General features: G+C 37.5%; 1 protein-coding gene across 1 annotated transcript; it reads left to right on the forward strand.

Moving 5' to 3' along the window:
* The first annotated feature begins 10,409 nt into the window (after positions 1-10,409).
* Positions 10,410-24,862, forward strand: cybb (cytochrome b-245, beta polypeptide (chronic granulomatous disease)). The gene is made up of 13 exons (XM_004562540.3): positions 10,410-10,535; positions 11,195-11,287; positions 13,992-14,102; positions 15,192-15,276; positions 15,621-15,769; positions 17,140-17,321; positions 18,288-18,420; positions 18,529-18,621; positions 18,940-19,193; positions 21,034-21,196; positions 21,475-21,621; positions 21,796-21,920; positions 23,232-24,862. The coding sequence occupies exons 1-13, from the start codon at positions 10,491-10,493 to the stop codon at positions 23,347-23,349; spliced, it is 1,698 nt and encodes a 565-aa protein (XP_004562597.2). The 5' UTR covers positions 10,410-10,490; the 3' UTR covers positions 23,350-24,862.
* The last annotated feature ends 946 nt before the right edge of the window (positions 24,863-25,808 follow it).

Raw genomic sequence — 25,808 nt, forward strand, 5'->3', positions numbered from 1 at the left:
TAAAAAGGCCTTTAAGAAACAAATTCCACCACTCAGCAGCCTGACTTAGCTGGCGTATGTATTGTTAGTTTTTATTACCAGCTACATCCATAAACTGTAATAGCTGCAGGTAGTATTTTTGTTTTCCAGACTCTTTAGAAGTGAATAGTCACCATGGCAACAACAACAACAAAAAAAAGCTGAAGCCATTATACATAACCCAAACTATATTTCTTAGCTTAGTCAAGCAGTTTATATTTCCTTAACTTCACTATGTTGTTTCCAATGAAAAGTGTCTCTGCTGTGTAAGACGTTGAGTCAGTGTGAGTGCTGAACCCCTCCAACCTCCCGATGGGGATTTGTAAATGCATAAACTATTAATTAGGCATCTCATATTATATATGAGATCAAACACAATAAAACTGAAATATTTGAAAATGGTTGTGAGATATTCAATAATGTCATGTTAATATATCAAGGATGCACTGTCACAATACTTAATACTGCAGTGCATTGTCTGATAGACTGTGATTTAATCTGTTTTTTTTTTTACCATATTCTTTTTTACTATACACAGCTATTTTTAATTCTGTTTTATGTTGGCATCTTAAATTTGAGAAAGTTAACCTTCTTATGTAAGCATTTGAATGTATGCTTATTTTACTTTAGTGGGATTATTTTCGATTTCACATTAGATTTCACTTTGTTATTGAGCTGTATAATAATCAACTGAACTGCTTTGTTTTTGGTTGTGTTTAAATTCATTTTTTTAACTGCTATAAAAACAGTGAGCCATGATATTTACCTGGTGATTCTATGGAAAATGTTTACAAAGGCAGCAACCCTGTTAGTCAGCTACCTCTGTCAGCATCCATCTGTCAAAGTATTTTAAGCCTTCCTAGCTGAGTTATTGGAAAACAGGCTGTAAACCTTTTTAATTCTGCTACAATACTGGACATTTTAATATGGGAATCTATAAGAATCAGCTTAGTTTGGGGGCCAGCCTCAAGTGGACATTAGAGGAACTGCAGTTTTCCATGCTGGCTTCATTTCTCTTGCAGAGGGAAAAGAACACAGGGTGAAAATTTTCAGGTCACTAGTTGTCCATGACAGGGTGTTGTGTGTGTGCGGTCTGCCTCTGCTTGTATCACTTCATGTTGAGACTGTGAGTACAATAGTTGATTTTTATGTCATGTGGTCCACAGTGCATTTCATGAAGGTCAGGGCACTGAAAACAGAGGACTGAGTCTCAGTGGGCAGCCCTAATGGAAACAAACTCCATTAGGAACCCCCTCCCCTCGCCCTCTTTTCTAAGGCCTTGAGAGAAGCCTTTATGCGTTTTTAGTGGTGAATGTGAATCCTGGTCTACAAACGTTCGAGCCCTGGTTCTGGTTTGGCAGCTCAAAGGTCTCAGCTGCAGTGCCTGCAGCTCTTTGTGATTGTGAAACGGGCCAGCGGTGATGTCACAGTCGCCATGCAACAGATTTAATCTAATCCCCTTTCCCCAGATTAGAAAGAAAAATCACTAGAAGGTCTTTTGTCTAAATTACACACCATGTGAGTATTTGTTTAACCTCCATCTTCTACAGCAGGTTTACCATATGCTGTGACGCTCCACCCTGGACTAAGTTTTGACCTCTTTTGTAGGTTATACTGCTCACGGCTGACATAGAAATACAGTGCGAAGCTGCGGAATGACAAGTGAATAAATTATTCATTTCGCAGGATTTCAGCCTTAAACATTCTCCCTTCAAACCAAGCACATTTCAGATGGAGAATCATAATTATTCATTATGCTTAACTGAGGCATTGTGAGAAGTGAGGAACTGCACCAATGTGGACAAGTCATTTTAACCAGGCTGAGCTTCTTAATTGGCAGATATCCAAAGACTGTTTAGGGTGTAAACCAACACCAAACCCTGACTAAAACCAACAGGCTAACTGATAGTTACCTAATAGCAGTGTAATAGAGACAACAATTACATAGGTTTGACTGGATGACTTTGTGCACTTGGAGAACTTGCATAATTCATTTGGACTGTTTGGCACAGGAGGCAAAGTGACAAACACAAGCTGGATTTTATCCCAAGGACAAAACAAATAAATAAAATAAAGCACATACAATGTGGAGAGCTGAGGGTTTACATCAAATATGTGGTAAATGAAAATAATCACAAAGGTTGTGTACATGGCACAGCAGCAGAGGTGGTGAACACAGTGGAATAAGATTCATTTAACTGTATGCATTACTGGATGTCTTACTGTTCAATTTGACTAAATATTACCTTTAGCTTCTGCTGTTATCAAATAAAGTTTAACATCTGTTGTAAAAATAGCCTCATTATATTTGCTCAGAGGTTTTCTTAACGTGCTAGCAACCTCTCCAGAGTGTGTGTTTTACGAAGATGGTGGAAGAATGATACTTTCAGATAGGAATAATGTTTTCCTGGTATATGACATCAAGCCTCTTATTAGCCTCTATTTTTGCCAGTTTGCTGTAATAAAGTCAAGGTCCATTGACAAAAACTCCTGTTGATGGACTCTCCAAAACTAATGCTTTCATCTGTATTCTTGGATTGGCCAAGAGAGGTGCTAACGCAGCTGGGCAAATCTCCTTCATAATCATATAAGTCTAAAGGAGGCATGGCATTTCTTGTCATTTAGCTATTAATTTTTTACTAGATTTCCCTTGCAAGAGTTTACAGAATGGTCTGAAAAAGAGAGTTCTCTGGGCGAAATGCCTTGTTGATGTCAGAGGTTAGAGAATGGTCAGATGGCTTCAAGCTGAAATAGACAACAGCAAATCAACCACTAACTAATAACCAACTTGTTACAACCAAAGTATGCAGAAGTGCATCTCTGAATACAGCAGAAGATCACATTTAGTGCCACGTTTACATGGGCCCACTAAAATTGGATAACAGGAGAAAGCTTGTGTGGTCTGATGAGTCTTGATTTCTTCTTCGACACTGAGATGATAGGGTCAGAATTTGGAGTAAACAACATGAAAGCATGGCTCAGTCCTGCCTTTTATCAGTACTTCAGGCTGTTGGTGGTGTAATGGTGTAAAGGATATTTTTTGACACCCTCTGGTCACGTTAGTATTATACTGGGCCTCATTTAAATACTAAAACCTATTTGAGACCATGTCCATCCCTTTATCTCCACATTGTTCTTGTCTTCTGGTGGCTGCTTCCAGCAGGATAACACACTGTGTCACAAAGCTCAAATCATCTCAAAAAGGTTTCTTGAACATGACAATGAGTTCGCTGTTCTCAAATGGCCTCCACAGTCACCAGATCTTAAGCCAATAGAGCACCCTTGGCATGTGATGTAATGAGATATTCATTTTGGATGTGCAGCTGTTTTGGTGGTAAAAAGGGGTCCAGTGTATGCCTACAGTATTTAACCAGTAGTATATGAATTCATTAAATTAGCTTCATTGTGAGCCAGTAAAACTATATAATCTCACATGGCCCTGTCACACCACTTTAACATTAGTGTTGAGATGGACACCTGTACTGGAGTACCAGGGGACCAGCATCAATATTTAGTCTCTACCTTGTAATCTGAAGTTTTGGGCTCAGCACATAGTTTAATCTATTACAAATATTTTCATCAGTACTGGACAGAAGTGTTTAAATGTAGCAAAATCGAGCCACATGATCCTCAGCTGGTCTTGATCGACTCATGAAAGTTTGGCTGTGACAGACAGCTCGATGTGATCTTCACAACTGTGTCAAACAACTCCAACATGTTTCAGCAATAAAAAGAAGATACACCTGCACTCTGTGTTTGTGTCTGTGCATGTGTGTGGTATTGGACTCATTCTGTCACATCTAATGTGTGTCACTCTGCCATTAAACTTCAGTCTCATTCGATCTGAATAATACATTTCCCCCATTCTCTTCAACAACCGTCTGCTTGTTTGACACTCAAAACTGACATACAAAACCTAACAAAACACGCACACACACATTATTCCAGTGCACAAATGCAAACCAGCATGCAACATGGACACACAGATGTGTTTAAATTATCTCAGTGGTCTGATCTATTTCAGTCTCTAAATAATGGCACATTACAGCTGAAGATAGAAATGACCAGTGCTGGCAAGTTACTTTGACAAGGTAATTCATTATAGTTACTAGTTACTTATTCAAAAAAGTAACTGAGTTAGTAACTGAGTTACAAGATTCTAAACGTAATTAATTACTTGAAAAGTAACTATTGCGTTATTTTTTAAAAAAAAGTTTAACATTTTTTCCAGGGTATAATTGGCCATTTTTAACTACTTTTGATGTTTCCTCTACATTTCACCTTTAAAAACTATTTACTTTGCCTTGTTTGGTATCATTCTTATCAGCACAACCTCACGTGTCTGATTTTGCAGTTATATTTTCATTTTGACATACTGTATTTACACAATTGATCTAAAATCAGACCAAAAAAAACGTAAAATCAGAGTAGAAGATGGATATATTTTTACTGTAACAACCACAAACATGTTTAATGAATCATGTTCATAACTTTAAATGCAAATATAAATTGTCAATTTTAAAATCATATGCACAAGTTTTGCAAACAAAGTTATTTGCATCCATTTACCTTTGACCTTTTATTTAAATAACCGTTTCAAACTATTTGCATAACAATCAGCTGTTCTGCATTCAATAAGATGCCACCCAAATTATTTGGGCCACTCTAAATATTTCTGTCCACTATAAAGGAGAACATCACAGCCTGATACCTGCAGCTCTGACAGCAGCAGGTGCATCACTCCTGTTTTTTACCTGGGGACAGCAGTCACCTCATTTTTCTGACACACACCACAAAACTATCCACAACACACTAACTACACAAGACAACACATTAACTACACACTCCAAACACGCTAAACGTCACAAATCTCTCGCATCTCAAAACTCGCTCTCTCTCTTTTTTTGCTGTCTTTCGCTCTCTCTCTCTCTCTCTCTCTCTAAAACTCCCCCCTTTTCCTAAACATCCAAATGTCATGTTGTCATATCATTTTTGATTCGTTAACATGGTGCATTTTTCCACCAACACGAAAGGGGTGTTTTTTTGTTTTGGGGTATTTTTTTGGTCATAAGCAGAGAGTGCTTGCTAGTGCTGTCCTTAGACAGTAAACGTGACGAAACTATTCAGGACAAAACGCCGCATATATATTGTTTATCATGGCTCTGGTTTTACACGGCCTATCAACACAATTTAAAAACTGGTAAATATCACCTTGTTGCTTTGTCATCTTGAAGGAGTCATGTGATTGGCTTACCACGACTACTTTATTCTTCCTCAGTCAAACAGCAGCACTTATGCGATTGTTTTGCCCCCCTAGCTGCAAAAAAGTGCCAAAAAGTGATTGTCGGGCAGAAAGTTATTGCTGTCCGCGGGAGCGTGCGCAGCTGCTTAAAGCTGTAGCGCCCAGATTACTTACGTAGACAGCTACTTCTGTACAACTGATGCGGTAAGGTGCGGTAAGCTGAAGACAGTTTCAACCGTCTGGTTGTTGAAAAATAGTAACGCAACCGCATGGCATTTTCTTGTTAGTAACGGTAACGTGTTGTAACGATAGAAGTAGTAATTAGTTAGATTACTCGTTACTGAAAAAGTTAACGCCGTTTGTAACGCCGTTACTTGTTATTCCCATCACTGGAAATGACAGCTCTTACAGAAGACTGACTGGTCTACATGGAATAAAAATATCATTTAAAAAATGTATGCAGTAATACCCGACTACACTCTAGCAATTCAACAGCTTCATTTACTGCAAAATTTAGACAATTTCTAGTAATAAATAAGCCATCCAAGGCTGAACACATCTGTTGCCTCTGACACGTTTTTGTAGGTGACTGCATACTCACAATATTGTTCTAGGAACCAGGTTTTTTGTGAATACACTTCAGTTTTGAGGGCTTTAACACTTTGTTTTTGTTCCTGTATGTTCCTGCCAATGATAAAGAAGTGAAGAGAAATGGAATTCCCATTAGTATTAGTGAATTTCTAGTAAAGATTATAACACAGTTTTTATGGTCATACAAAACAATTGAATAGCAAATCATGCTCCAAAATGTTGATATCATTTTAAAGAAGCATATTTAACTACGATATCTGACGGTCTGTTAACATACAGATAGCTAGCTAATCTTAAAATGACTCTTCAGTACAGAAATGAAGCCCAACAATCATGTTTTACAGTCCCATGGTCTCAGCCTCAGATACTCAACAAATCAAACAAAGCTCATGTGAAAACAAGCAAACAAATGAACAAAATATGTTCTCCTTCATTTCTGTCAAACAAAGCTGTATGAAACGTTTCCAGCTGTTAGTATCATGGTTGCTAGGCAACCTGGGCAGCGTGATGGAGGCTAGACCGTCCCATTTCAGAAGCCTCGTACTTCCGGCCTTAGCGGTCTTTGAATACGCGGCCCTTGTGGACCGTTAAGGCTGCGTAGTTTAAGCAGGCTGCAGACCCTGAATTGGGATACAGCCATTATGAATGGTGATGCTGTGGCAAACAATGCCTCTTCAGAACCCCTAAGAAGGGCCTGGGTTTTAAATCATCTGGTCAGCTGAGGACTCATTAGAGATGTTGGAGAGGAAGTCCTTTCACTTTTTAGCTAAATTTAAACATCTTTTGTCTAGATTACGCGTCGGTGACCTGAGAAGAATGCAGCAAGTTGGGTTTTTTTGCAGCAAGTTTATAATAGCAGGAATGCACTGACAGTTTTCTTGCTTAAAGAAGTTTCTGGAATTTATAGTACGATGATAGTATGATTTTTAGTCTATTTTATGATAAAAGAATAAAAGAATTAAACTGCTACATAAAGTTTAAGATTTTAATTACTATGAATTGTCAATATTATACATGTGGTATTTTTTCTACTTTCTACATTCATGTATTCACTGTCTGTTGTCAATCATGTTTTACACTGTGTAGTATTTCCTGGTAGGTGGCAGTAATGCGCCAACATTGTTTCTGCATTTGCATGTTGGTGATTTATTGCATGCACACAAACCTGTGCACTGTTTAAATCATGTTTCATGGAACTACATATTCGTAAGCCCTGGCATTTACTGAGCACCAGTCAGATATTTAACAAGGAAAAGATGACACTCAAGGGGAACTTTATACTCATTTCCAGCATACACGAGGGACGCCATTTTAAGGCTTAACTACTATTGGTGTGATGTAATCAGCAATGTTAAATCCCTCAACACAATCAGCAGTGATCTGATTGACAATAATCCCAAGTGAAAGTTGGATTTCCATCCATGCAATTGTGCTAAAAGCACCAGCGTTAAAGTGATGGAGGTCTTAAATCCAGATAAAACTTAAAAACTATGACCTTGATATCATTTTTAAATGCTTTTGATTTTATTTTATCGTTCCCACAGGTTTTTATCCAGAACATGTTATTGTTCTTGGAAAGTTTATTTTTCAAGCAAAGAGAGCTGGTTTTAGTTTCACTAAAAAGGGGAAAAAAAACAAACAAAAAAATGTCTTCTAATGCAGGAATTATCAAGATGTTCCTATCAAATATATCCAAGTGAACAGTTCCATCAAATAACCCTTAGCTCTAGGTACCATCCACATAATGGAGACTAGTAAAAGAATCACATTATAGGCAATTTCTAGGAGGTCAGATATTCCAGGAACCCCCAGGAACACTTTCAATACTATTTGAGTTTGGAATCCTATCAACTCCTGGGTCCCAAGGTGCCACAGATACTTCCAAGAGTCCTTAAAATGTTCCCAAGCAACAAGAGGCCATTTAGCGCCACCACACAACTCAGTGGAAAAATGTCAAGTGATGAGTCCCATGAGCCCCCAAATTGAACATCAAGATCTCTCAATCTAATTATTTTTATGCCTTTAACCCTATCAAGACCCCTCTAGCCCACTGTAATCGACTTAAGGATGTTATGACCATTGAAATCCCCTTAAACATACCAAACCTTACCAAGAACCCCAGATAAGACAGAACTTTGACATAAAAAAGCCCATGAAACTCACTAATGAACACTGAATGCATCAGAAATCCGTCGATGAACTCTAACTCATACACCCCTGGAACCACCCGCTGGACCTTTGAGACTCCATGACTTGTCTCAAAGCCTCTGTAACCTCTCTAAGTTCTCTGCAACCACTTTTTAGCAAGGAAAAAGCTTTAGAGTGACTCATGAGGAAACTCTCAAAAAAGAACCAAACAAGTATACACATTCTGTGATGTGTCCCCAGAGTTAATCCTTAACTCTACCTCATAAAAAAACCCTATCTGAGCCTCCATCTTGACTTATCTAAGAAACTCTGCAACCCTCTTGTAGTTTGTTACAATCCTTAAGGACCCCTAGATCTTTTCATTGTCATCAGTGGAAAAGATAATAACTCACTGCTTTTTTTCTTTCACTCAGAATGACACACTGCAGCTAAGCTTCTTTCTAATTGTAAAAAACACAAAAAGCTCCAGTTATTAGTGTCAAATAAAGCATCTTTCCTTTGCTCTGTGTTTGATTCAAAAGTGCTAACATTTTTGGCTTTTTCTCTTCTGTTGTACTCTTCGAGTGTAAATCAAAGTTAATGTTCGGTTCATGTGTTTCCCTTGCTGCAGTCTAGTTTGAAATAGGAAGCGTGTGGAAATTTACCTTCTGTTTTACTTCATGTTTAGAAAACTGCCACTTCCTCTGACAAAAATTTACAATGTCGCCATCAAGTACCTAGTTCCTCCTAAACAGTCATCTACCCCTCGAGTGTCAACATACCTTGGACTCAACTGCTGCTATCAGAATACCCATCCTCACAGCTCATGTTGGTAAGAGTGTCATTTCTTATCTGAATGTCAGGCTTCACCCCCCTCCACATTAAGACCAATGCTATGACCATAAACCAGACTTTAAAAATGATCATGTTCTATAACTGCTTTCTTCTGGAATCTGCCAAGAAAAATGTGATTTTTCCAGGACTAGTTAAGCGAATTTTCTCAATGCTTTTTTTTAGAGTTAACTTTCAATAGCATTTGATCCCAACAGGGGTTTATAAGGTTTCCAGTTGTCCCTTGTGCGCCTTAACTTGATTTCAGGGGACCACTAGGTTGTGTCTCAAAATGGTTAGAGCAAAGGGATCCTAAAATTGGGCAAGTGTTTCTGGAAATTCTTTGTTATTTATTAAACATAAATAATCAAATAAGCTGATTAGCTCCGAGCCCTTTATGTCAACTTCATTCTGATTTGACCTGCAGGTGGGTGGCAGTTCTGTGTGCTTAAAATGAACATTTAAGGATATCCACTTGCATTGACATGTAACAGACTCAAGAGTAGAAAATAAGTAGGTGCAACTGAGTATTTAAAGCAGTTTAAAGTCTGAGATTTTGCATCTTTGGTCATGTTTGGTCCTTAAACAAGGCCGAATAGGACTTCTTTACAGGATAAGATAAGATAAGATAAGATAACCTTTATTAGTCCCACACGTGGGAAATTTGTTTTGTCACAGCAGGAGTGGACAGTGCAAAAGTTATGAGGCAAAAATTAGAATACAATAAGAATAAATACAGTACACAACTGTACAGAATAGAATAAAATAAAATACTATATACAGTAGAATAAAATAAAATAAATATACAATAAGATAAAAATAGAATACAAATACAAATACTATATACAACTGAGTAAAAATACAATGATGACAGAAAGGATTATTGCACTTAGTATTATTGCATATGTATGGATGTGTGTGCTTGATCAGTTAAAGTCTTTATTGTGGAGTCTGACAGCAGTGGGGAGGAAAGACCTGCGAAATCTCTCCGTCCCACACCGTGGGTGCCGCAGTCTCCCACTGAAGGAGCTGCTCAGTGCTGTCACAGTCTGCTGCATGGGGTGGGAGATGTTGTCCATCAGGGATGACAGCTTAGCCGCCGTTCTCCTGTCACTCACCACCTCCACTGGGTCCAGAGGGCATCCTAGAACAGAGCTGGCCCTTCGGATCACCGGATATAAACATATTTAGTCCAACTGCAATCAACCTGAAAGAAGTTATTTGGTGTTCTCGGTCAGAGCAATGTTTTAGCTGGAAGTGCAGAGTAATTGGGATAAAACCGATCTTATCATTGTATGGACCTTAGCTGTGGTCAACTGTTAGCTGGTACCTTGGACTGAAAGTGAAAGAAAACAATTGATAACAAAGTCCTTCACACCTTCTTAGGAAAATGAAATGATTTCTTTTTAACTGTGTTGGCTTAAGGGTTCATTATCACCTTTTTTTGTTCTCCATCTAATAATTGTTTTCTCAAACTTTGATTAAGAGTAACTGGAGGAATGATGGGAAGGAAACTGCCTCTGCAGAAAGGCCACTTCCTTATTAGTAGCCTGAGAAAGATTATAAAAGGAGTAATCAGTCACAGCAGTCTTCACTCTCCTCCGCCACCATTTCCTGTCTCCCTTTACATTGTCACACTAACACTCTCTTTCACACACTCCTTTCAGAAACAATTTTCATAATGGGGAACTTTATCGCCAACGAGGGACTTTCAGTCTTTGTTATTGTGAGTATATTTAATGATTTTCTCCTTTTGGCTTCTGGTATGACGTCTGTTCGTTTTTGTTGTTTTGTTTGGGTTTTTTTCATTCAAGCTGCATTGTCACCAGTGTCTCATTAATGTGTCATAAAATAGTTAAGGTATATAAATCAGTGACTAAACATGGAAAAACAAGCTTTTTCTTCAGAAAAATATGATTTTTCTTCTTATTGATTGAACCAAATAGGCTTTGGTTGAAACAGTTAAACATTTTTCCAAATATTTAGTTTTAATTGGTTAAGCTAAAAAAAAAAAAGGCTGCTGCAGATCGTGGTAATAGATCTGAATTCTTTTCTGTGTCAAGGATAGAGTCATGAAACTGAATGAAGTATTCTTTGGCATCCATTCTAAATTTGAGCTGATGCCACAGTTTTGAGCCACGTTTTTAGTTGCACTTCGATTACAGTCTGACTTGTTTTCTGAACAAAGAGAAGTCATTTTCAGCAGGTAAAGAAAAATGTTCTCCAAGTTAAGCACTGAAAGTGTGCCATTGTTGTAGTGGGACTTAAACAAGTGCACTTAACTGATATTTGCACTCCTGGTGTGTTAATAAAGATGCTTTTATCTACCCTGTTGCTGTATTTGCAGCTGATTTAAACCTGAGTGTGTTTGGGTGCATTTTACAGCTGGTATGGCTGGGGATCAACGCCTTCCTGTTTGTCCATTTCTACATGGCCTTCCTGGTAGAGAGGTGGTATTACACCAGAGTCCTGCTCGGGGTGAGTCCGACCTGCAACTTCACTTCTGTTGCACAGACTTTCACTCCAAACTGAGTCGGTATTTGTAGATTTCTAGTTTTTATTTCTTCAGAGAATTTCCAAGCTGTTAAACACACAATTGCACCTATTTCAAAAGTTGTAGGCAAATATGAAAAAAAAAGAAAAAAAACAGGACTCTGCCTTTTTCATTTCCTCAAATTATAGCTACAGTAAAAGTTTAAAAGTTTCTAACATTACAACAAGAAAATTAAAGCAGACCCTGCAACCCCACCCACTACTCTTTTTAGTACACTGTAACTATGCAACAGAATAGAGAAGTGATACAGTGCAGAGCCACGGCAATAAGTTAAACAATCTTGCATTAAAAAGAAATACATTTTTGCAGTTCTATGTTCTAAATTATGAATATTTTATTTTGTTTTATGTGATATTTGGGGTTTTTTTATATGTTAAGATAAACTCGATTCATGATACCTATCTATACATGCAAATGAATTAATAACGGTCTATTTTAACTCCAAGAATTGACCTTTGGAGTTGAGATCGCACAAATGTAAAAAAGGTAATAGTGCTACCATGTTCTTTTTAGAGAGAAGAGACTTTTTCTTGGCAACGCTTCCAAACAAATCTAAACAATGAAAGCAGTAAGGGTGTACTTAGGTTTTGCACTGGACTGCATACAATCCTGTGAAAATGTTCCCTTTCTCATGACTGAATCTATCTGTAATGTATGGCCATTTTCTAGGCAGTAACAAGTATAATTATTATGTTATAACTTTAACCCAAATTAGCTGAACTGGTTAATACCCTGAAACGAGGAAGGGAATTTCCCTTCCTGGGGTTGGTTAAAGTTTCTGTTGTGGAAATGCCAAAATTTCCTGTACGCAAGAACAAAACCCATCAGTTTGTTAACACTTCCACAAATAATTGGTCCACATGGAAGATATCAGAGCCTCATATCTCCCATTCAAAATAACCACTGTGAGAGCTAACGATTATTCCCTCTCACCTGATCACGTTTATGGATGGGACTGGCTTACGGCGATGATTAACTCCTCATTTCATTCATTTTTAAATTACAAAGTTGCTATCAGAAATTGCACATGAACTATTAATGCTGCAACTTAATTAGTTTGTTGTCTGGCAGCCAACAAGAAAAAAAATTAACAGATTTGTAAAAGTGTGAGTGACGCACTAAATGTTTCTAATGTTTGAATGCTGGGAAGTTATTAATTGCCATTTGAAAAAGTTTTTACTGTGATAAGAAAAAAAATAATAATTATATTTTAAACGAAGTCCACAAAGAGTAAAGGTTAAATGCGGTTACTATAAAAAATGGCGTGATCAGATATAAAAATAGGGAAAACAGATTTAAGTAACTTAAACTATGTCATCTTTATACTTGTTTGTAGTCATTAATGTGCCTGTGAGGTATTATTGGATCTTTGTTGGACTTTGTAATAACGTTTTGTGTTTGAACAGTGCTATCAGCCTGCATCAAAGGCCATTTCTGTCGGGCTTTGCAAATATTTCTGATTATATCTTGTTCAAATAAAACTTGCAATTTAGGATTCTTACACCTGATACACACATATACACCCATGTTAAACACTCCTTATCTACATAGGCATTATTCGACAAGCAAACGTGCACACAGAGAAGGGAAGTAAGTTACAGCTGGCTTCATGACACACTGACTTTGGACCAGCAGCTGCACATCTGGCTTCAGGCCAGCAGAAGTGAAACATTGCATCTCGTACTTTCTGTTTTTCAAATTTTAATATGGAGAGATGAGGAACAGTATTCAGCGTGGCTGCATCCTGCTTCTTTAGAGAGACTGTTTTCCCAAAAGTGTTGAGAAACCTGTAAGCTCCAAAAAGAACCTCAGGAAAGCTTAAAAAAATGAATCATTTACACTGAAGGAAGGGCTCAGATGATGATTTGGGGATGAGGGACTGGGTTTGAGGTTAACAATACCATGTTGAGATGAAGTTAATTATTGATGTAAAACAGAGTGGTGAGAGCACACGTGTATTCTCACCAGCATTTACTGGCTCTGTAACTGCAGTACAATAACACTCTGATGGAAAAGATGAATAAATAAAGAAAGTGAGCCATCAGGGATTAGCTTCAGCTCATCAGGGCTCTTCTGGGGATTAGAGGATCTAGATAATATATGCATGCATGCATTGTGGTACCAATGACACGGTGTTAAATTAAAATGTGTGTCAATCTCTATGAAGTCTATGACTGCCAGTATTAAATGATAGAAATGACTCTAATGGAATTTTTCAAGCCATTTCCAACTGCTGTAGGGTGTAAAGTCCCGGATCGGTTCACAGCCCATCAGCCGTCCATAACCGTGCTCTAATTTGATTTATCTTGTTGTTTTGCCTGTTTTTAAATAAGAAAATAAAAAATTATATCCATTAGCCTTGTTTGAAATGATCTATTTAAGGTTTCAAGTGACACATTAAAAGGCATTCAAACTTCCACAAACCTCACTAAATAACTGCTGCTTGACATTTCCATTTACTGTCCAGTTCTAGTTCTTCTTTTTGCTTAACACCTGTCAGCAGTTAAGTTTCAGGTTTATATAAAACTCTTTTCACCTCCTACTGGTGAACTGTTATACGTGACTGGTGAGGGAAGTGAATTTGAAAACTTTTTATTGTAACACACCGTTTTTTTATACTCTCCACAGCAAGCTTTGCCCTGGGCCAGAGCTCCTGCTGCCTGCCTGAATTTCAACTGCATGCTCATCCTGCTGCCAGTCTGCAGAAACCTCCTCTCCTTCCTCCGCGGCACCATACAGGTATTCATTAAGGATAAATAACAGATAAATGAAAATCTGGCTTACCACAAAACGACAGTATATAGCATGTAATGTGTCCCATTATGTGGAAAAGACTTGATAGAAGTAATGAGGGTATAGGACCAGATTCTTCTGCAAACATTTGCTTACCGGCCACTTTTTTACTTTATTAGGTTGAAATGTTTTCAGCTTGTGCAAAAGCACCTTATCCTACTAGAAGGAACCAATTCAATTCAATTTTATTTATATAGCGCCAAACAACAACAGTCACCTCAAAGCGCTTTATATTATAAGGTAGACCCTACAATAATACATACAGAGAAAAAACCCAACGATCAAATGACCCCCTATGAGCAAGCACCATTAGAAGTTAGATACACTGTGATCAGCAAAAATACCGTAGAGTACTGTAGAAGAGATGCTCTGCTACAAACTTTGGTAGTACCAAGTGGCTATTTGAGTCATTGTTTCTTTCATATCACCTCAGAGCATTACTGTCCTCTGACCTCTGGTGAACTGGTGAACTTAAATCACCTTGAGTCCACATTCTGATACTCAGTTTGAACTGAGGTCATCTTGACCAGCGGTCCCCAACCCTTTTTTGCGCCACGGACCAGTTTATGCCCAACAATATTTTCACGGACCGGCCTTTAAGGTGTCGCGGATAAATACAACAAAATAAAACCAATACCGGTACCGAAAAAAAGAAGATTTATTCATAACACATGTGAAAAGACCCAGGAAAACCGAGTAAACGATAAAAACGATAACAAAATAATGCTGAAAACCGATAAAAACCCTGAAAACCATGCATTTCACACCTGAGCCTCAACTCTCGCAGCCCGGTACCAAACGACTCACGGACTTGTACCGGTCCGAGGCCCGGGGGTTGGGGACCACTGATCTTGACCATTGATGCATGTTTAAATGTACTGGGTTTCTGCCATGTGATTGGCTGATTAGTAGATGCTGTTAACCAATAGTTGAACAGGTGTACCATACTTATTAATTCTGTAGTGGTGTATTTGCTTGTGCTTTAATATTCATCGCTTATTAATTTATTTTTGTGTGTTTCTCGTTTAAATTCAGTGCTGCAGCCGCACAGCAGCTCGCCAACTAGATCGAAACCTAACTTTTCACAAACTGGTGGCTTACATGATTGCCTTCCATACAGGTAATTTTTCTTTTTTCTTAACATGTTAAAGGGGTTGGAGCAATCATTACCCCATAACTAATGATAGCAATGATTTAAAGCATATTAAAGTTTTAAGATAGATTTTTTGACATAGCTTGAGGTTGATAAACTGACTAAACTGGTCAGTGGAATATACAGATGAGTTTGTGAGTTTGTATATCCCACTGAGTAATGATTAATAATAAACCTGCATCTAACTTTAACTTATGACCATTTAATGAGTAGTTATGCAGTAATGTCTGCCCAAACAGAACTGTATACATTTTGGAGAAAAGCACTGAATATTTATAGTGATATTTTTCCTTTTTCTCTGTTTCTTGTAGCTGTGCACATTATTGCACATCTGTTTAACTTTGAGTTTTTTATGGACGCCCAGCTCAATCGCAACACCAGCCTTCTGACCTTTGTTCTGTCAGAAATTGGTAATGGGGACAACGCCGCCTTCCTCAACCCCATCAGAACAAATGAGACGGTGAGTTGTTGCCATTGCCAGGCTGCCCTCATTTTTTCCTTTTTAGTACAAAAATAATGGTGAGATTAGTCATATGAGCTGAGTTTTCTTGTATTGCAATGATGTCTTGAAATCTCTGCAACTTCTTACTAAATTTTGTATTGAGTAGTATTACTTCATCTGGCAAACTTCCCTTTTTCTTAAAAAAACCTCAAGATCAGTTGTGAAATTTCATCTTTAATGATACTGTTTCTCAAATACAATTGTTCATAAGCCAAAACAGAAACTTTTGACAATTGATATAAGCAAAAAAACAAAAAGAACATAAACCTCATTCTTTCAGACAAAGAAAGATTGAGGTTCCGAAAAAGACAAAACATGCACATGAAAATATTTTAAAATGTGGTACCGCCCACAACGAAGGGTGTAATTCCCCCATGAAGGACCGTTCTTCCTTACCAACATACAAGAAAAAGTAAATACCATCAAAACTTGCAGGTCTTTCTTTTCTTTAACAATCACTGTTCAAACATAACTTTCAAAAGGAGTGTACAAGAAAGAAGTGTTTACTTTCCTGTAAATTACCTGGAAGGTAGGCAAGGTTAAGCAACTCCATAACAGCCCAAGCCCAAAAAGTACAGTGTACTTACAGTACAAAATGGGGAAATGTTTTTTTTGTTTTGTTTTTCTGCAAAATTACCAATACATTTTAATTACTGCTTAAAAACGTCTTCTTACTGTAAAATAGCACAATTGTCCAAACTCCCACAGAAAGACAATCTAGAAGTAAAACAAAAGTGATCATATTTGGTGCACATGATGAAGAGTGGTCAGAGGTCAGAGACATGGTGCCTTCACAGTGATCCAAGAATTGCAAAAGGGTAGCACGGTGGTTTGGCAAGCACTTTTGCCTCACAGCAACCACGTTCCTGGTTCAAATCCTGACTTGGGCCTTTCTGTGTGGAGTAAACATGTTTGACTTCCTCAGATGTACATAAGATTTGGTGATTTTAACTTGACCATCGATGCTAATTGGGGTTAGCTAAGTGCTAACCTATTTTAATTGACCAACATTCCAGCTGACTCTTTAGAGACTTTTAGGCTTTCCATTTCATTTTATAAATTCCGCTTTCCAACATTTCTAATATTTGTTTCCTTCTTGTTACCTTGTGTTAGACAATCAACCTCTGTGATATAGGGAAGTATGACAAAACAGCCATTTAGTAAATGAGGGAAGTTAGTCAACAAACATGAGGTGTGTCATTACAACTGAAGCAACTGAAAAACTGAGGCGATGACTTGGGACTTCATCCCACTCTAGATTAATCATCTGTTTGGCCTTTTTAAAGAGAAAATCTTCTCAAAATGTCATCTGTAAACTGCATTTACAGAATCCTACCATTGTCATGTTCACCACCGTCGCTGGGCTGACAGGTGTGGCCATCACATTAGCACTCATCCTCATCATCACTTCATCTATGGAGGTCATCCGCAGGTCATACTTTGAGGTGTTCTGGTACACGCATCATCTCTTCATCATCTTCTTCATTGGACTGGTGTTTCACGGCTATGCGTAAGATAGCACAAAATTTCAACCATAAAAGGACTGCCAGCTCTGTTTTTTCTTTCTTTTTTTTACATTAGTTGTCTTTTTCTGACCTGAAACACTTAGCCACACGTAATTCCTCTTAGAGTATTTTGCCCTCAATGAGCTTATTACAAATGATTTACTTGGTTTCTGTCTTGACCAGACTGGATCTAGCCACAACTTTATGTTTCTATCCTTAATGTTAGTGCACTTGTTGGAGCCAGAAGTGATATATACCAACGGTATATACTGCTATACCATTGGGCAATGTAACATAGGAGTCTATGTGAACTGGCTCCCTTCTGACTCCCAGCCTCAAGTGAACTGCAGTTTTGTCACATAATTTTTCAGGACTAGCGGTTTGATTTGGACATTTGGGCTTGATCTTGGTCTTTAACTCATACGCATGTTATACTGATCACAGTTTTAACTAATAGTCAATACTATTTGATTCTTGAACTGTCATTACTCTGACTTGGTCTTGAATCAGTCTCTAAACTGGTAAAATTTGTACTTACCTGTGATTGAGCTTTATAAATCATACACTTAGTTTTAAGGATTTACAAATTTACTGTGTGAACAAAAATATTGGGCCATGCCGCTTAGTCTGTGAATTCAGCTCTTTCATACAGTCCCATGACCACGGATTCAACCAACCACAAACTCAACCATCAAGCCATGCAGTCTGTCTTTTCAAACGCTATTTCAGAAATGTTTGATTTTACAAATCTCGCTGAAATCACTGGGAGCCCCATGGCATTGCTTTCCATAGTCATGCAGCTCCTGTAGGTGTAATGTGCAGCTGGCCCAGTAATTTTGTCTACATAGTTTATAATAATATAATTTCCATTAAATTAATTTAGTTAAACTAAATTCCCAGGTCTCTCTTCAAATAATCATTGATACACATGTTTAAGTGCTCATCTTTTCTCTGTGTGTGTCTGATTGTAGGCGTATTGTGCGAGGACAGACGGTGGCCAGCCTGGACACAAATAAACCTCAAAACTGCTCCGACAAGTTTGAAGACTGGGGTAAAAATGGCTCCAACTGTGCTGTCCCAGAATTTGCTGGAAACCCACCTGGGGTTAGCTTCGAATTTCTAAACTTCTTACCAGCCCAAACACTCAGCAAGTTGCATCTCTTCTCAGGCTTTTAAGAAAAGTACTTCATCCAATATTTTCCCCTTCTTCAGACATGGAAGTGGGTGTTGGGTCCCATGATCCTGTATGTGTGTGAGAGGATCGTCCGCATCTACCGATCCCATCAAAAAGTGGTCATTACTAAGGTCGGTCCTGCCTCAGTTACACTGGTATACATTTTTTAGGAGCTCCACCAAGCTTGTTTCAACTAAATATCTGAAGAAAAATGATTAAAAAATGCATGTCTTTCAAAAAAGGTTGACTTTTAGCTGCATTATTACACTAATACTACAACTGCAGATTACACTTAACACAGCAGGTAACAACACAAAGGATTTTAGAGTTGTGCCATGGAAATTATTACTACTTGAAACTGTATTTACTTTCAATAGCTACTATGTGGTCAAAAAGGCTGAATAAATAACTGTAATTATAATTCTATTGTCCCTGTACCTGGTCTTCAGGTGGTTATGCACCCTTCCAAGACACTGGAACTACAGATGAAGAGGAAAGGCTTCAGTATGGAGGTGGGACAGTACGTCTTCATTCAGTGTCCATCTGTCTCCAGGCTAGAGTGGCACCCCTTCACTTTGACCTCAGCCCCTGAGGAGGACTACTTCAGTGCTCACATCCGTATTGTCGGGGACTGGACTCAGGCGCTGTACGAGGCCTGTGGAGGGGACAAAAATGAGCCTCAGGAGGCCTGGAAACTGCCCAAGTAGGAAAGATTGACAACAGAGGAAAATTGTGCTTTAAATTGCTTGTGATTACAGTTGATTGCTGCCTGTCCAGCGCGCCTTTGAAAAGTTGGCAGGAGGGGTTTCATTTACAGCCCTGAGAGGTTTATTGTGTATGTCTGTTTCTCTTCCCTCACATAAGAAATGAGTAGAGGGGCACAAACAGTAAAAATCATACAATATTAAGAATACCATCTTTTCACAGTGGTCCTGCTGTGCAAATTTGAGCACTAATTCCTTTCTATAGACCAGACAATGAAAGAAGGAGGCCTTTATTTTGAGCTGCTGCCTCGAATCACCTTAAGGCCAGTGTACTGTTTGCTTGGATAGACCTTGATTGGACTTGCTAGACAACAGCACAGTGACCAAGTCTTCAATTATCCCTTAATAATCCTGAAATTATGTCATTATTTAAGTTGCTTGAAGGCAAAACAAACAAATAGCTGTTCTAGATGACAACAAAAAGAAGCTAATATTTTAAAAAAAATATACACATTATATAACTGGCCTTAGATTTTTTTCTAGAATTTGCCAAAGCAGATGCAAAAAAATGGCAGTTAGCTTGAGACTGAAGTCATGTATGCAGCCTTCATTCAAAATGGCAATGCACCATGCCTCTTTGCATGTCTGCTGGAGGTTGTGCAGACTTCAGCCACTTTTGGAGGCATAGCATGGCAACATCGCAAATATTTCTCCGTCCAAAGGAAGACAATATGTTATATGTCTTTTTTCAGCAGTTTAACGTCCACAGTTTTCAAGATATCTTTTTCAAGCATTTGACCTTATCTTTATTGTTAGCACCAAAGGTCAAAGCTGACCTTGAAAAAAATCTTTCAAAAAAACATATTGATTAATATGTCATATGAAAGGGCAGAGCTGCACAATACATTTTGAATTTTTTGGATACAACTTCCTAAAAAGACACCATAACAATCTGACATTATCACGTTGTAATAAAAAGGTGATAAAACAAGTTTTAGTACAGCCCTTTAACATCAAGAGGAGGCTCTCATGCTCATGCTCTGTATAGTTCCTTGTGTAAATCTCAGTATAATGTTGGTTACTCAAGCCATTTCCAGTTCCACAAATTTGTAACTTAAGCTTAATTAATTTGCCATAACACAGACAAATAAGAGAATAAACAAAGAAAAACTCACTATGCACTACAGTCACTTAAGTAAAATCATTATTGTAATTAAAATGTTCAATTTTTAGATCTTGTGATGTACATCATGAATTATTGGGCCATCACAATTATCTTGTTAAAAACAACTAAATAAATAAATAATGGAATCTCTTATAATCTTAACAGGGTCAAAACATTTAGCAAAAAAACATCAGAGAAGAAGATCATGTGTTCATATATTCAACATAATAAAGATTTTCTGGAAGTTAGCATTAACCTAATAAATCTAATGAAGTACTAGGAACTTGTACGTCCAATACGTGAGTGCTTAATTTTACACACAAACATAAATGTGAACAATGACAGTGACTAAACATACAGTAGCATTACCAAGCAAGTAGCATTGTCTCTCTGAGGGACAAAAAATATCTTAATTGCTCACATTTTAGCAACAGTTGCACATTGGAAATGTCAGATTTAGTTAGTGGTGGGTTAAGCCACAGAGCCCATGGGTCTTTAGTTAGGGTGTGGGGCTAAAAGTCCCAATACATCCACATGTTAAGCAAGTTAGCAAGTTAATCTTTGAGATAAATACACATAATCAAAGTTTTATTGGGTAAATAAAGCTTGACTTGAAAGCACAGAGCAGAGTAAAAACAGGATATAAGATTATTTTGTGTATATTTTGTTGTCAGGGTGGCCATAGATGGCCCGTTTGGTACCGCCAGTGAAGACGTGTTTCGTTATGAGGTGGTCATGCTGGTGGGTGCAGGAATTGGAGTGACTCCCTTTGCCTCCATCCTCAAATCTGTGTGGTACAAACGCATCCAGAACAACCAAGATGTCTTTACCAAAAAGGTGAGCGAGAACTTTAAATTAAAAAAAATGTGTTTAAATAAAACTAACCATATCACATAAGCCCCACATGAAGCGTTCATAATGAAACAAAAATAAAAATTATTATCTACAACATCTGTCTGGAAGAAATGCTAGATGCTACATATCCATTTTGCTGTGAAACTATTTACTGAAGGCTTTGAGTTAAAAAGTGTGAAATAAGAGTGTTTGAAATGAACCAAAAAATAAATGATAAATGTAAGTAAGTCTGAATGTCAGGTTAATAAACTGTTTGCCAGATCTACTTCTACTGGCTCTGTCCGGAGACCCAAGCCTTCGAGTGGTTTGCAGACCTGTTGCAGTCCCTGGAGGGCCAGATGACGGAGAAGAACATGATGGGCTTCCTCAGCTACAACATCTACCTCACCCGCTGGAAGGAGCAGGAGGTATGAAGGCACTGATATAAATTTTTATTTCTGTGGGCTGAACTGACAACAAATACCATTTTTTGTGATTGAAGAAATCTTCTTATGTTATGGTTTAATGCATGTGGTTCTTAAATTAAGCAAAAAGTCATAAAAAGAAAAAAAGTGACATCCATCTGTCATTTCCTTTAACAGGCGGCTCATTTCCGTGTTCACCATGAGGCAGAAAATGATCCGATCACCGGACTGAAGCAGAAGACCTTTTACGGGAAACCTAACTGGGACAATGAGTTTACCAATATTACTTCGCAGCACCCTCGGTGAGCCTCTTTAACGTTATTATCTCTCCATAAGCAAACACAGTCCATGATCTCATCTACTCAAGAACTGCTGTTACCTCTTCACTACATAATGACTGAAAATGTAGTTATCTTATCTTATCTTATCTTATCTTATTAAACTCATCTCTGGTAAACTGGGAGAAGTGGTCAGCACATCATACCAATCTCAGTTATAAAAGAATGAAATGGGTCAGCATATTTTCTTCCACTTTGCCTAATTTTAGGCAGCTTTAAAACTGAGTAGATTTACTCAAGTATTTTATTTAGTAGAGATTTTTGTAATTTTATTTGAGAATATTAATATCATGCTGTGTCGTACATTAGGTCCATTACAGCTCAGAGTGAAATATCATATACAGTTACGTAAAAAGTCAAGGTTTTCTGATGCAGTAAATAACAAATATATAACTGCTTGCATATTGCTAAATACTCAAAGACATAAACAGGAGAGTCTTCATTTTGTAGAGCACCCTTTAATACTGATAAGACATTAATTGGTTTGTCAACGAACTTTACAATTCCTGCATACCTGTATGATACAGTTCGGTACATCAAAGGAAAAAGTTTCTCAAAACAATAAAATATCAGTCCGGCACACTGTATACGTTACCAATAATGTATTAAGGTAAAACGATTTAGTCAGACTGACCTTCAGCATGTACAAGTTATATTTTGTGATAATATAAACTTTATAAATTGTGTTTCTCCTTGTAATTGTGTAAACTATTTTATTAGCAGTATCTCCCAAGTTGGTGCCACTTTTCGTTACTTTAAAGGTCATTTCATACTGTTTTTAAAGTTTTACCAATAACAAATTAGGTAAATAAGAAAACACTCAGTGTATTAATCCAGTATGGATTTTTATCTTTCTTTATCCATCTGTATTTTATCTTTAGTTGCAGGCCTGTACAAACTTACTGCCACATTCTGCGCCTAACATTTATTTATTTTTTTCATCCATTTCCTGTTTCTTGAAATTTTAATGCTGGTATGTGTAGTACATCTATTTAAATGGGGTCCCTGGGATCTTTTTATAACACTGGATTTAACTGCCTGTAGGAAATAGTAAGTATTTAAAGCACAGACTTACAAATACACAAATTCAGTTATTCTGTGAGAACTTTTGAATTGTTTGCAAAACAGTTTTGCTGCTAATTCATTGCCTTTTGATTCTTTCTGAAGCTATTAAAGTGTGACCACTGAGTGGAATACAGCCATGACTGTTGCTCTGATGAATGCTATAAATACCAATATCTATAATCAAAGTGTTGGGGTGTTTTGTGCCTGCAGATCTAAAGTTGGTGTGTTCCTGTGCGGTCCGCCTCAGCTGGCGACATCTCTGGAGAAACAGTGTATGTCTCATTCAGCTGCTGATGTCAAGTTCATCTTCAATAAAGAAAATTTCTAGGAAAACAAAGAAAATCAGAAACAGCAGCTAGATCATGATAAAAAAAAAAGGGGAACTTTCCAAGTAGCTGCTTGATTATAAGTTATCAAGTTTCCTCTGAAAAAAGAACAAATTTACATTTGGAACAAGTGGCAGCTCATCGGTGACGGGAACAAGCTTCTCATCACGTCTTCACCGCAGACTTCTGCAAAGATACAGTTGTTACTCAAAATAAACCCTGTGGCGTTCTCTAGGTTACTGTCTTCTCCTTTTTTGTTCCATCAACAAGTGAAACCGCCACTTTCAGAATGTTTTCTCTCGTCTTTTTTTTTTTTTTTTTTTTTTTTTTTGTTTCCACCTCATTGATTTTCCTTTGTGCCAGAAGTGGATTCATCTTCTTAAAAGGCGGTTTCAATTCCCTAACAGTATGAGGGAAGAGGTGGAGGCCTTTAAAGCTTTGGCTGCTGCAAACGTTCTCCATGGACCGAACAAGCTCCAGGATGCTTTATGCTTTTGTGCTGCCGTGTTTTTTCTATGAGAGCAGAAATGTGGCAAAGACTTTTGTGGCTAGAAATGTTTTGTTTAGCTTGTTTTGATAAAAAAAAAAAAAATGGACCAACCAGAAGCAATCTTCTACTGTGTGATTATTTCCTGATTTCTCTAAAAAAGTTGAATAGCTGTTTGATCCAATCCAAGAACAGGAAGGAGCAGAAGGCTACCTGCTGGAGTGCTTTCTGGAGAAGGGTCTGTCTGTTTCAGAGGTCTGGGTGGGGTTGCTATAAGAAAAGGAGAGCTGTGGCATAAATCTGGGTTATATGCATGGTTGGATTTACTAATAGAGGCTCTGTCACCTAAAGTTCATTTTACCATGTGAGACTGCTTGTTGTCAAATAATCAACCACAAAGGTAAACACATTTAAAATTGCTCTCAATCCTTTAATGAAAAAACTCAAACTCAATCTCTTGACGATAGTCAAAAAGATCCTCAAAGGAGACGAGAAAGTAGTTCCACCTTTTTATTTTCATATTTAGCTGATTACAGTGTTCAAAACTCTTAAAAGGTATATTTCATGATAATTATTATACATTTTGGTTATTGCTGTTCTTTTTGTCATTCTTTTCAGACATCAGATGTCTATATTGTTGTCATACTGTAAGTCAGGGGCATCAAAGGTAAGCCTGGACAGCTTTAGTGGATAGATGTTGAACTTTAACAGCATTTTCATAAGTTCTGTAGTTTTTCCTACTGATAATGACTCCCACCACTCATTGCCATCCATACTATCCCAAACTACAAAGACATTTTCTTTGAATGAATTTTCTACACGTTTATCACGTTTTTACTGGTTCAGCCCACTTCACATCAAAGTGGGATGTGTGTGGCCCATGCAGTAAAATTACTATAACATCCCTGCTGTAATTATTTTGGATTCACTGCTTTTTTCTTTTTAAATAGTAAATGAAAAAACTTTTGGAATCTGCTGAAAATATTTCTTAACTCATAATGTCTAATAAAAACTAAACTAAATTTAAACTTCCTGACTTTTCACTGCATCCCTGACAAATGACCGCTTCAATTTGTTCAAACTTCGCTGAAGGACACTTGTGAATATGCTCTTTTGTTGCTTTTTTAATAGAGAATGAATTGTTCTTCTTTTCATGTTGCAGGAAAAAAAACACACCTTTGATTCTGTTTCTGCAGGAGAATGCAGTGCTTTGACTCATTGTGTGAAAGATTTTAATCAACAACGTGTTGGTATTTAAATAATGAATACATTTTCTCCAGAGCCTCTAAAGCTAAACGTACAGCATGAACTGTTTAATGAAGTAAAGACATTTTAAAATGTTACATGGACGAAAAACTCAATTTAAAGAAAACTTCTGAGGTCTTGGTTACTAGTTGTCAAGCTTCAAGACTTTAAAGGTTTCTCATTTTTACAGTTTCAGTTTATTAAACCAACTGATAAAGTCAAATTAAGTTGCACTAATTTGTACAATTTAATAATGGAAAACGTAAACATCCGTATTGCTGCTAACTTTTTGCAGTATGATCTCAGTTTAATTATTGGGTTAACAGTAGTTTAGTGCTTCTGCAACAGTAACCAGCACGTCTGAGGAGGACAGGGAGGAAGGAGCCATGCAAAAAAAGGTCATTCACCAGCTTGTGCAGCTAGTTTTCAAAGCGCAGCCCTACTCGAAAATCGTGAAACTAATGGCAATGCGTTGAAGACACAGTTCTCTCACAGTCAGCTGTCCTACTGTGTGGTGAGTTACTCGATCCACGTCTGCACCGAGGGAAAAAGTCTCTGTGTTTGTTTCCCGCTTTGCTTCTGCAATCTAAGAAAGATATTTTCCACTTTTATAACTGCGGTTATACTTCTCTGTGAGTGTACTATGCATCTACGGTTTTGATTCTGCATAGCGTGCATGAGTGCAAGTGCTCTAAAAAAGAACAAGAAAACACATATTATTAATGTAAT

The sequence above is a fragment of the Maylandia zebra genome, linkage group LG23, assembly GCF_041146795.1.
Source record: "Maylandia zebra isolate NMK-2024a linkage group LG23, Mzebra_GT3a, whole genome shotgun sequence".
NCBI classification, from domain to species: domain Eukaryota; kingdom Metazoa; phylum Chordata; class Actinopteri; order Cichliformes; family Cichlidae; genus Maylandia; species Maylandia zebra.

Coding starts and splice junctions, on each gene's coding strand:
- cybb (XM_004562540.3), top strand. CDS start 10,491: ATGGGGAACTTTATCGCCAACGAGGGACTTTCAGTCTTTGTTATT. Junction 15,277..15,620: donor CATGATTGCCTTCCATACAG/GTAATTTTTCTT, acceptor TGTTTCTTGTAG/CTGTGCACATTATTGCACAT. Junction 21,622..21,795: donor CCCGCTGGAAGGAGCAGGAG/GTATGAAGGCAC, acceptor TTCCTTTAACAG/GCGGCTCATTTCCGTGTTCA.